The 12,252-nt window shown below is 42.8% G+C and overlaps 1 protein-coding gene across 2 annotated transcripts in view; it reads right to left on the bottom strand.

Annotated features, from left to right (window-relative positions):
• Positions 1-12,252, bottom strand: part of LTK (leukocyte receptor tyrosine kinase) — a 107,658-nt gene that overhangs the window by 28,331 nt on the left and 67,075 nt on the right. For both annotated transcript variants that reach the window (XM_075754451.1, XM_075754452.1), the window contains 4 exons: positions 9,041-9,135; positions 3,979-4,080; positions 1,794-1,971; positions 1,101-1,251 (listed from right to left, as the gene is read on the bottom strand). In XM_075754451.1, coding sequence (XP_075610566.1) covers positions 1,101-1,251; positions 1,794-1,971; positions 3,979-4,080; positions 9,041-9,135 — 526 coding nt within the window. The remainder of the gene's footprint in view (positions 1-1,100; positions 1,252-1,793; positions 1,972-3,978; positions 4,081-9,040; positions 9,136-12,252) is intronic.

Raw genomic sequence — 12,252 nt, 5'->3', positions numbered from 1 at the left:
AAATGAATAGAAACTTTTTCCAATGGCATCTGCCAAAGAGAGTTAGTTAGTGCTGAGTTATACTTTGCAATTTGGAAAACAAGTCATGAAATGCAAGGGAATAATGGACAACTTTGCAGATTATGACCTAAGACTAGAGAGTGCACTGGAGAAGGAACTGCAGATATACCACTGTATTTTTTATTTAGATAGAAACAATTTTTGTATTATCTAAAGTGAAGAAAGGTTGGTTTTAGAATCTGTTGCAGTATCTGGGTAAGGCATCATATGCTCTGGGCAAGGTAAAGGGTAACTTTGAATGCCTACAAGAATAGCGTATGCACCCCCAAATTCAGCAGCCTGTCTGCGGGGAGAAAAGAAACCAGCTTTGTGCCTGGGCACAGGCTGACAGATTACATTTCTGGAAAGAGGCAATACCAAAGAATTCATGCTGAAAATAGGCAACTTTTGATCCTAAGTGATAAAAGGACTTTCAAATCATTGAGTCTAGCATTAGAGGACACATATGTAAGCATTCACATCATCAGTTTCTGTTTCTCATGAGTGGGTCTTTTGTCATTACAAATGCCTAATCCAGGGGCCACTGTAGTTAGTGGGAAGATTTCCACCAGTTTTGATAAACTTTGGATTCAGACCTTTGTCTCTAAGATTAGAGAGTATCTAACACAGTGCAGCCACAACGCTGCTGGATGCTTCCATAAATAATAGTAAATTATCTGAAATCCTGGCAGACAGAAAGAAATCTAGGCTGTGGAAAAATAAGAGAGGGAGCACAACTCTCGCCTACCAGCTCCATGCTTAAAATAAACAGAAGAAAGCTGATGAAGAACTTATTTCAAACACCAAGAGCTTAAAGCAAAGTTCCTGTGGGCTTCATATTTGTTTGTGCCTTTTGGGATTGTTTTTCTTTTCAGAGTTCTTTATATTTGTTTTGAGATTCTTTCTAACTTGGTTTATTGGTTCTTCCCAGTCTCCTGACTGGATTTCATTGCTGGATTCTGGGATTTCTATCTTTCATCACCAAACCCCAAGCCATCCACTGAATCTCACTGAATCATATCTGCAAAGTCTCTGCCCACATGTGCTTGTGCAGCCCTCACCCCAGGGCAGGCATCCTCCCCCTGCTGCCCCACTAAGATGTACAGCAGCTCATCTTTCTCCAGCTGGAAGGTGGCCGAGATGAAGACCCCATGGGACCTCTTATTGTGGTTTTTGGCTCCCTTTCCCCCGGCTGCTCCATAGGCAGAAATCCTGGAAGAAAAAGTGAGTAGTTAAATAGACAAATCTCACACTTCTTCTCCCCAAAGCAACTCCATCTGCAAGCTCTCCCCAGTCTGCACTTCCAAACAGGCTTTGCTTCAGAGCAGGCTCCCCGGCTCCATCATCTTATGGCTATTCTTTGTCTGAGACCCACGTAGCTGAGGCTGCTCAAGAGGATAACTTGAGCTCTGTACTAGAGTACTGGGGACAGAGATTTCAGGTGCAAATAGCATGAGCTGGTATAGCCAAATCTAGGAGACCAAGGCTTCGGGACTGAAATGATGGCAGTACTTCAACTTGGCCACATGTCCATACTCACTCCTGTTCTGATCTCTTCCAAGTCACCACTCCACCCTTCCATGCTTTGCAGTAGCTCAGACACAGATCCCTACAGTTAGCACTCCTATTTCTCTCTCACTTCACTGCCCCCTTCACCCACTCAGTACAGATGGTTCCACGCTTACGCTTGCTGAAACTCTACAAGGAAAAACCAGTTAAACGCGATTGCCTCTCCAGCACACACTGATACTCACCTGTATCGGTTTGTGGCTGGCACTCTCCAGATTTGCACTCCCCGGAGCCTGCCCTCTTTCTCCACAGTCACTGACACGTTGCTGTTCTTATAGGCGCTGTCGCACTGAGCTTGAGTTGGCCCATGTGGACCACTGGCACCACAAGTTGTGAACCACCAGAGAACAACCGATGTGTCTCCTGTGACCAAAACAGCAAGAGTTGGGGCAGATATGAGCTTCCCTTTATTTCTCAGACGTGTGAAATAGCTCACACAACTATACAACCAAAGGGCTTGTATTTGTTGTATTGAAACAAACAACTCTTTCTGTTGATATGATTCCTTTATGATCCTTCAATAACAAAATTCACATTATTGTTATTCACAAAGAACATTAATGATTTTTACATAAAAACTAGACGATCATGAAAAAAGACCATGTTGCAGCAGTATATGCTATCTACAGGGCTTTAAAACTCAGTATGTCTATTTGATCACATGCTTATGGATTATAATTATACAAAAAAATGCTTGAACTTGCATTTACAATGTTGAGGACTTGAAAACCAGTGCATGCTAAAGTTAAATTTTTCTGTTCAACTTGAATGTGGCTCCCTCATAATACAATCCACTAAGACACTCCCCTTAATTATATGATCACAAAGTACTCCTATCATCCCATCTTTATTCTAGTCATAGCACAACTAATGCTCTGCATATAGGCACTGTTTGCTTTTTTTCCCCTCTCTCACTTTATTTCCTGCACACTAGTTAATAAATTGTGGGCTGCAGATTAATGCATCATTTGGGAGTGGGAAGGAACTTCTGAGGGGGTTTACCCAAGTGGCTCATAGACATTATCGAACTTCTCTTCTCAATGCCAGTAGGAAGGAAGGAGATATTACTCAACTTTCCAGATTGGAACTGAAGCATATACGCAAAAATAAAACTTGAAAATACCTGACATTACAACTAGTGACCATCTATGAAAGGTGGTGAAAGTTTTAGCTGATTAATTCTCATTCTTGCACAAGAACCCTGTGGCAGCAGCAACAGTCGGGAGGACAGTCTCTTACTACATTCAGTAGGGGCCCTTTTCCTCCAAGCAAACTTCTTCCTGGCTCTCATTAAGCATTATTCTTTTGTTTCTACAACAATGCAGCAGACAACCATCTCCTCCATTTCACAACCATTGTCCAAGACCCAAACATATCCATCTTGTCCAGTGAATAAGATGGGGCTAAGAATAAAAGTATTCAATAATGTATCTAAAAACTGTATGATGTAGTGCATGCACAGGGGCCTGAGTCAGGATTAGAATCGTTTAGGAGTTCTGAATGATTAAAATAGCAGTAAAAATCACAAACCTTTAAAAAAATTCTAATCTTGTTTAAAGGAAAAGGCAAGAAAAACTCTCCCCAACAGACGTCATGCTGCGAGGATCCCAGAGGGATCACTGGGATATGAGTGTTAGCTACATTACAGAAATCTCTGCCCTTCAGCTAACAGAGGAACCGACAGCAGTACAGATTGTCACATTTCAGGTGGACACAGTCTTTGGGACGTGGTGCAGTCACACACAGGTATTTGCTGGCTGCAAAGCAGCCTCAAGTACAACCTCCCCCCCCAGGCCCTCCATTAGACAGCTCTTCTTACCCACACAGTTATCTGTCCTCCAGAGTGGCAGTCTCTACTGCTATCAGTGAGCTGGTCCCCAGTGTCCCCTGTTCCCCTAGTTTTTCATGCAGTTTTTCTCCTCAGTGGTTTTCCAGATCTTCACTTCGTCTCCCTGGATCTTCATCTTTACATACCTATTCTCCACCCATTAGGTTCGGTTTCACTGCCCACCAAGTCCCAGTAAATCTCTGCCTATCCCCAGCTTTCTGTAACACTCTACGCCTTTCTCTCCTGGGCTAGCTTTTGTGCACTCTGAATTCGAGTCAGGCAGCCTCTGCTTTTACTTAAATCTTCTTTACTTAAAGATCCTGCTTTTCTTTAAAGAGGTCCTGCTCTTTAAGGACTGGTGAGCTGGGCTCCACCAAACTGCTACCCTATCACCAGAGACTACCTGACATGGTCTCCACATCTTTGGGATGGATTATACTTAGTTGCTCTGTTGCTATAGTACAGGCAGATCACATGCAGAAGGTGGGAAGGGAGCCACCTCTTATAGTCAAGAAACAGGTTTTCAGTACTGAATCATCTACCTGGGAGGGAGGGCTCTTCCAGGGGGTTCAGAAGATGCTCATCCAGGATACTAATCTCCCGTGGGTACTGGCGCTTCCCAGCAAAATGATTTGGTTGTCTTCCTGTAATAGTTTGTAGAATGGACAAGAGAGATGGGAGAATGGTAGAAAAAAGAGATGGAAAATTTAAAGATCACATGAATGAACCAAGTACAGCCATTTGGTTAAAATAAGTAAACAATATCTTGTGCAGAAAAGGTGTTTTAAACAATCATGGTTTTTATTATTCTTTTGGACCTATGTCTTGGCTTAGTTACTTGCACCTGTGCTGAAGTAAGTGGGACTTGACATGAACACAAACTCTCCGTGTTATACCCTGTAGGCACACCTGCAGGATAAACTCCTTGGCCAGTAAATTGCAGTGGCTGTGATCACAAGAGACTTTGGGAAAAGCATAGTTTGGGAGAACAGATACCAGGTATTCATGCTCTGCTGGTCAAAGGGCCAGGTGACAATTCTGGACAGCCAAACAAGTGGAGGTGTAAAGGAGAGCAATAGCAAAAATTGGTATCTTTGGTTCTGAATGGCATCATGGTAAGTAAGCCAGCCTAACAGATTGCTCCCCTCTCAGCAACCAACTTTGAGCACCTCTGACCTTGTTTAGAGACTAAAATACTAGATAAAACGATATGTCGCATTAACATACACAGTTAGGAAAGAGCAGTAATCCCTTGACACAAGCCATAAATTTGTGGACAAACTTTTTTTGAAAAAATACAGGGCAAAATGCTACCTTTCTGACCAGTGAAAGAGTCCTTTAAAAATGAGCCCTTTCTTAGAGAGGAAGGACTTCAAAGCGATTGCTGATCCAAAGCATTTGAATGCATTGAGAACACGATGCACAACCAAAGCTGCCTTACAACAGGAAAAAGTAGTAACTAAGCCCTTGTCTTATAATCTGCAAGTATCCTGTTTCAGTAGTTAAATTACCCATTTTTCTGCAGGTCTTTGATTGGAAAACCTCTATAAGAAAAAGAAGAGACTTCCTTCCGGTTTATGAGCCCTCAATTTAATACTGAACATTTTTCATTAGTTGAAAAACATTACATATATTTTGGTTTGTTCCAGTTGTGAGAATCTAACAGCTGTTTGATGGTCTATTCAAAAGAGACTCACTCAGTTCCAGCTGGACAATTATCTCTGCTGCAAAGCCACTGCTCTAAATAGCGATAATTAACACCCTTGTTAGCTGTGTCAGAAAGGCCAAATAACTAATTGAAGCATGGAGACCTTGCTGAGCTTTTACTCCTGAGAATATTCCCCCCAGGTCTGACTGAAAATGCATTGATGGATGAAGTAAAAGGGAGCTTTATACTGACACACTCTGTTCATACTGAGATAGAGAACTTCAATGGATGGAGTTGTCAAGCCAGCAAAAAATGAAATTAACCCAAAACAAATGATCTGGATCAAAGACAAGAAGGAAAACCAAATGAAAAAGATAACACATGGCCAGAAAAGATGCTTGGTCTCCCAAGGCCTGCACTGAATTATGAATCCCAAAGGTCACAACAGTTTCAGATACAAGAAGTCTGGTTATGTTTGCCAGAGTGAAGGAATGTAAATCACAGTCTGAAACAGAGTCGGTCTGTGTTTCTACATGGGATTTTTTTCAGCATCTCAACTGAGTATCCTAAGGCAATGCCTTGTTTCCAAACAAACAATCTTTCCTCCTTCTCCAAACAGTCTCAAACCCTCATGAGCTAGAAGAAAGTTTCTGTCTCTCTGTGCTCAGCAGCAGACAAGCTGCAAGACAGGCTGAGCATCACCCAGTCCACATGAGCCATTAACTCTTAGAAGGCTGATATTTCGTGCACTGTCAGACATGAATTTGTAAGATGGCATTTTCTACAAACGTGTAGCAGCCTTGGGATCCAGGGGCTGGTGCTCCACTCCATTTTAGCTTCCACTTCCTCCTCTGACAGCCAACATGTTGACTGTAAGTGAATGGAAGGGAACAAGACTTAATTCATATTAAGGTGTACCTATATCAGAAAAATATGACGAGCACAGGACTCCTTTCTCCAGGATTTAGCTAATGCTGTTGATTTCCACACTGAAAAGGGACAGAGAGAATTGTAAAGGAGAAAGACAGGGCATCTCCTGCAGGCAAAAAGCTCCTACTTCTCTGACTCTAGGACTATAATGAAAAAAGATACACTGGTCCTGTGGTCAGGATTAATCAGAGTAAGGTGCCCCACAGGATTCTCAAAGTGTGCATGGTCTCCTCAGAGATCTCACCTTATTGATGCAGGTTGGAGTATTCCTGGAAGCCTCTTCAGTTTGTCCTGGAATGGGACAGAGAATGAGGAAGCTGTACCAGCTTCACCCTTCGTCTTCCCTTTGGCTGATCTATTGCATTTCTAGTCAACACCTTCTTAAATCAGTGAAATGAGGCAATATGAGACTTGAACCATTCCCCCATTGACCCCAAGCAATGAGACTGGCAGGTCAACAGAACCAGACTTTGCTGGGTCGGGGATGCCAAAGTCAAGAACTAGAGATACACTGTACAAAAGCTCTCTTTGGACAGTCTTGCCATCTGTAAACCAGTCTTCTGGGAAATTGTTAACAGGTGCACAGAATGAAATGTAATCTGTAGGCCAAGGCAGTAGAGTGCACTTTGATAGACCACAGACCTGTGATCTTAATTGGAACAATATAATGCTCGGAGCACCAAAAGGTAATAGTAGAAGCAGTGACCACATAAGCACTGAGAAGGGAAACAATCAGCACTCTATTTGCCGTGCCAGCCCACATTTTCACAGACACTCAAAATTCAGATCTCTTCCTTTGAAAGCACTAGTTAACTAAAATGATAAAATAAATGCCTGTTGCCTAAAAGTTCTCACAACGAGCCAGACCCATGTCATCTGGGCTGTGACACCATCTTAAACAAGGTGATTTTATGAACCAGAAGGTGGTTTCATCTCACCTTTTTCACAGGGAAAACATCTGTGTCTGCCCAGAAGCTGCCATCCAAAGAAAGGTCGGTTTGTTTTTTGTCCTTATTGATGTCCCTTGAGCTGTCCTCACTACACACTTGTTTTCCTCCTAAATCTTACTGATTCTTTCCTCTTGATTTTGAGGTATATGGAAAACCTCACCTTCTTTCCCAGCTTGCATACAGACAAGCAGTGCTTTCAAAGTCTGCACTGGGTTTTGTAGAGCTACGAGATTGAAATAGATGGAGAAAATAATATTTACATCCTAGCAAGCAGCAAATTCTTCCTTCCTGCCATACATCCTTCCCGCTGCCCTCATGCAAAGAATTCACTGCTTGGATCTTAATTGGCTCCATCTCTGACATCTGAAATCTCTCCTTGCCAGAAGAAATAATTTCATTACTGAAAACACAGCAGAGCTGCTGGGCTTCTCTGCAACCTAACTGAATTAAAGTCATGAGAAGACAAATGCAAGGGGGTTGTTTTCAGAGGCGAGAAAACGTCAATTTGCAAAGAGGATTCAAGGAACAGCGGCAAGTGCAAATCTTCCGAGAAACATGTTTCCTTTGTGATGTCTGTCTTCTGCATGAGTCACACATATCTGGGTCACACCTTCAGATAGGGTAAGTGCCAGCTGCTCCTGAATATCAGTGTGATTTATACTAATTGAACATGAGAAGTAACTTGGGCAGTCTAATGGACAAGGTTTGATAACATGGCTGCAGTGGCATTTATGCCCCACCTATTTGCCAAACATCTCTACACCAGTGCCAGCAAAATGTCTGCAAGTAAACTGGAGGCTGTATTTGCTCTCCGGAGGGCAGTAAACTCCAGCAATTGGGTGCACATCAGCTGGCACAAGAGCATCTGGAATTACCCCCTTCAGTTTCCTCAAAAGATTTCAAAGCAAAGTGTTAGCATGGAGGTCCCTAAGTGTTTGGGAGCCAAGGGTGATAAGGACCTGGAGTGATCAAATGACATTAGCATCAAGGAACATCTCTTCCTCTTAATTTCAAATTAAAATGTGCATGCTCAGCGTTTTATAGAAGGATAGTTTCAGTGCCCACAGAACAAAGGGATAGAGAACAGGAGACTGAATCAGACAAAGGTGGGAGGGAAAAGGGGCTTCTGCTGACAAGCTTTTAACACATGTCTGTTTAGACATAAGCCTTCCAACACGTTATGTGAGGCTGCAGCTAGCCTCTGCAGGGTCATGCTACTACCCCAAATGCTGACATACTGGGTGTGGTGACACATGAAGAGTGGCATAGGACCACTGATGGACATTTTGTCTGCAACAGAAGTCACTATTCAAGTGCTGTGTATTCTCCAGTTCCTTTACAACTGAACATATAGGTCTTTTCTCCAGGGACAAGAAGGCGGCAGTTTCTAATATTTGCAAGTGGTTCAAGTATCCAACCTCTTTCCGCTTGTCTGCTAAAAAAATCCAACTCTTGCTAACATGCTTCAGAGGTTAGCACTGGCTCCATTTTTCAGTGGAATATATTGTTCGCAGTAATGAAGCAAAGGAGAGCATGTCTGCTATATAGCTGGCAGTGACAGTTGATGTACCTCCTCGCAGGGTAAAACAAACGGTGCAATAATCTGAACTTCACTGTCAGAAAGTCACTTTATTCCTTTGTTTTCTTCCTTTCCTCTCCTAAAATATGGTGACTTTCTCCTTTGATTTCAATAAATTCCCTTCAGCTACCAATTGCCAGGGTGCATAGTTCAGCAGGGACTGCTGAAGAACAGTGTGATGTAATCCTTCCACTTAAGAAGCTAAGGAATAAGTCTTGTGGTTCTTGCCAAGAGACACAGACAGGTCTCAATTATGTGATACAGGATATCCCAGATAAGAGAAAATAAAAACACTAGGAGACTCTGACACACTGTAAAATTACGTCTACTTGCAATCTTCAGTAGGCCTGAGATAAAATGGCATTGTGCTGTAAAAGCTAACACAAACGATCCATTTGCACTCTGTGAGGGGAACAGAGCATGTATGTCCTGGATCTGCAGGATGCTGATTACATTACCCAAATTCTTTAAGGGATTCTGCAACATTTGTGGCTCACCGTCAGTGAAGCAGTCCAGTCCAAATGTAATATTGTCGATAGCAATGTCAGCTTGGGAATTCCAGCCCCAGGTTGCCAGGAGTTGCAGTTGAAACCTTTGCAATAAGACAGAAGTGTTAGAGAAGACAGACAAAGGGGAAGGGAGTGAAAAAAACCCAACCTAAAAATACAATGTTCCTTGATCATCAAATCACGATCATCACTATTTAGAATGTTTCCTCCAGACAAGCCCTGCTGAAAAGCCAAAAGCAGCTAGAAATCTTATCCACACATCAACAGTTAGTAAGGACCAACCAACACTGATATAAATGCCACATTTCATGGCGAACAAGAATGAGAGCCCTACTTCCCCTGCTATGTGCACACACATGTAGAAACACAAGCTACTGTTCCTCACTAATAGTTATACACAGACAACCCTCCTTATTCAATTGCTATAAACAGTCACAGAATTAGATGCAAAAGGAAAGGGAAAAAAGAATCTCCTCCTTTCCGTCCCCAAGGAGACAGCCAGAAGAAACACTGAACAAAACAACAATATCCAAATAGACAGGAATCTTGGGCATGATCCTCAGCCAATGTAACTCAACAAGGTGACATGAGTTTATTTCAGCTGAAGGTCAGGACATTTTAAATTTCAGCCATAACTCCCTGAAGTGTTCGCTTTCTGGGCTGTCTCATCTTTTTTTCCACCATGACCAGGTGTTTAGCTACTTATTTAGGAGGTCTGTCATGTCCCATGTGCATTGCCACATTCTGAATTGACAAGGAGGAAACAAAATGGGCTGAAGGATCTCCTTCTAATGGATAGGACTGAATTGTTTTTCATTAAATTTTAGAAATAAACAGATGCCTGATGTCCAGTCCATTTAAAGCTTATTAAAAGCATATGGAGAAGACCTCTACTGCTGTCACTGGTGAAGCTCAATGGTGATTTATGAGAGATCAGGCACTGACCTGCCTAACACATTAATCATTCAGCCTAGGAACACACTTGTCCCAGATTAGTGGCAATAAAGTATGTGTGCGTATTCCACCCACCAGCCAAATGCTGGTCCGTATCCACAATTAATATAATGTTGCATAGCTGCATCAAAATCTTTAGGGATAAGCTGCTTTCACCCCAACCCAAGAATGGCTCCTTGTGCTTAAATGAAAGCATTGCCACCTACAGGATCTGAGCACTCTGGGAGTAAGTGTTGGTGCAGCAAATGAAAATCAAAGGTCTCTTGAATGACCACTATGTTAGCTATGGGTGTTAGCAGGGGAATTTGCCATTAGATCCCCTTCCACAGAAACCTGCCACTTTATTAGCAGGTTTAGCAATGCTTTTGCATTTTCAGACCTTGTACATAAGTCCACTGATACAAGAAAGTAATTCCCCCCAGCCATTTGATGGAAGAGAAAGTCACAGCACCCTGAGCGCAGGACTAGGGCACTTCTAGGACCCAGAGCCATAGATAAAACACCACAGCCTACCCCATAGTTAAGGCAACCTCATGGCAGCGTGCCCCTGGTCAGGTCAATCTGCTGTGTCTGGTCCATGGAGTCAGAGCAGGAGAGGGGCCACAGCACTGTGCTACAAGGTAGATTTCTGCTACGGCTGAGTACAAGTGGGAGCCTGGGGAATGACTCCTCTCCCCCAGTGTGTGAGAACAGACAATTCATAAGCTCTGGGCTCTGCCTCCCTTTCCTTGTAATTTCAGAAAAAGGGGAGGAATTTGCCTTTTGAACTCTGTGCTGTGTTAGCCAGAGGGGTTTCCAGTGTTCCTGCTCATTGAGCTCATTTGGCTGACTCCAGCATATCATCCTCTCTGGCTCTCTGACGTCTGGTCTTCCGCCTGTCTGATTTTCTTCTGACAGAAGCCTTTTTCCCTGTGTGTGAACCAAGTGAGTGAATTTGCCAGCTGATCACCAGAAGCAGTTTTCCAAGTAACTAGATGCCCAACTGGGAGGTTGATCAGCAGACTGTGTAGTTTGTCTTCTTTCTCTCCTAAGAAATACATCCACTGGAGGAAGCTCTTACTAAGAACTATGGCCACCTCCTCCTATCCACTAAGGCTTCTCCACATCTGGGCCCATCAAGTTGTTCATGTCCTGCTACAGCAACTATTTCTGTTGCAATTCATGTCTATCCCCACTCCTTGTGTGATCTCCCCTACTCTTTCTGTGATGTCCCCTCCCACTCATTTTGCTACTGGCTATCTCCCCTTCAAGAAACCAGGGAAAAATACAGGCCTTTCATACAGCAAGAGAAGGACAGGAGTTTCCTAAAGATTCAGGATACAGGGAAATAACATGCCAGCCTAAATTCTGTACTAAAAAATTCCCTAAGCACACCATTGCTGGAGTTTGCATTACCAAGGAAAGCTTCCAACACCCACAAATATAGAGAAAAGTAATTTATGGAGGTTTATCCTAAACTGTACTAAGAATGTACAGCAACGTTCATCCTACACTGTTTACAATTGTTTGCAACTTCACCAACCTTACACCAATTTAGACTGAACTTTTCTGTTTTGGGTAATTTGGTATGACTTGCCTAGCAGTCAAAAAATTTTGCCAGTGTTGAGGATGAGACAATGCAGGAATTCATCATTTTGACCATGCTCAAAACCACTGACAACTTTTTAAGTACTCTGTGCTACCAGGTATTGGAAGTGGGATCTGAAATTTGTAAGGAAGAGTGTCACATGGCAGGGATGGGGTTTTTTTCTATTTGAATGAGAATCTATTCAAATTTTAGTAAAATGTCCTTGAAAATTTTAAATCCCTGACACTTCCATGCATGGTAGAATTTTTTTTAATCCTACAGTCTCCTCTTCCCTGGATATCTTCAAGTTTGAGGCTAAATGGTACTTTTCATGGCAGTGCTGTTGTGAACTGTGTCAGGTCCTGCTTCAGCTACATGAAGTGAGAACTGTCCTTCCAAATTAATGAATACACTTTTTCTTCCCCTTCTTTGTTTTGCTGATCACAGCCAAATAGGAAGAAGCAGCTGCCTAAACTGAATCCAGAGCGAACAAAGTGGCATCTTGGAGAGGTTGGGGAGCTCTCTGGGAACTTTACAGCAGAGGAGTTTGGACTTGGTGTGTTGGGAGTTTGGGCCTGAGATCTACAGAGAGAAACAGCCAGTCTAACCGGGAATAAACCTTTACTGTAGGTCTGGGATCATCAAAATAAAAGCGCACAAGAGAGAACTAGGAGAAGAG

This window comes from Balearica regulorum, chromosome 5 (genome assembly GCF_011004875.1).
Source record: "Balearica regulorum gibbericeps isolate bBalReg1 chromosome 5, bBalReg1.pri, whole genome shotgun sequence".
Taxonomy (NCBI): Eukaryota; Metazoa; Chordata; class Aves; order Gruiformes; family Gruidae; genus Balearica; species Balearica regulorum.
Note: the sequence above shows the minus strand (reverse complement) of the source record. Positions and strands in the feature narration are given on the sequence as shown.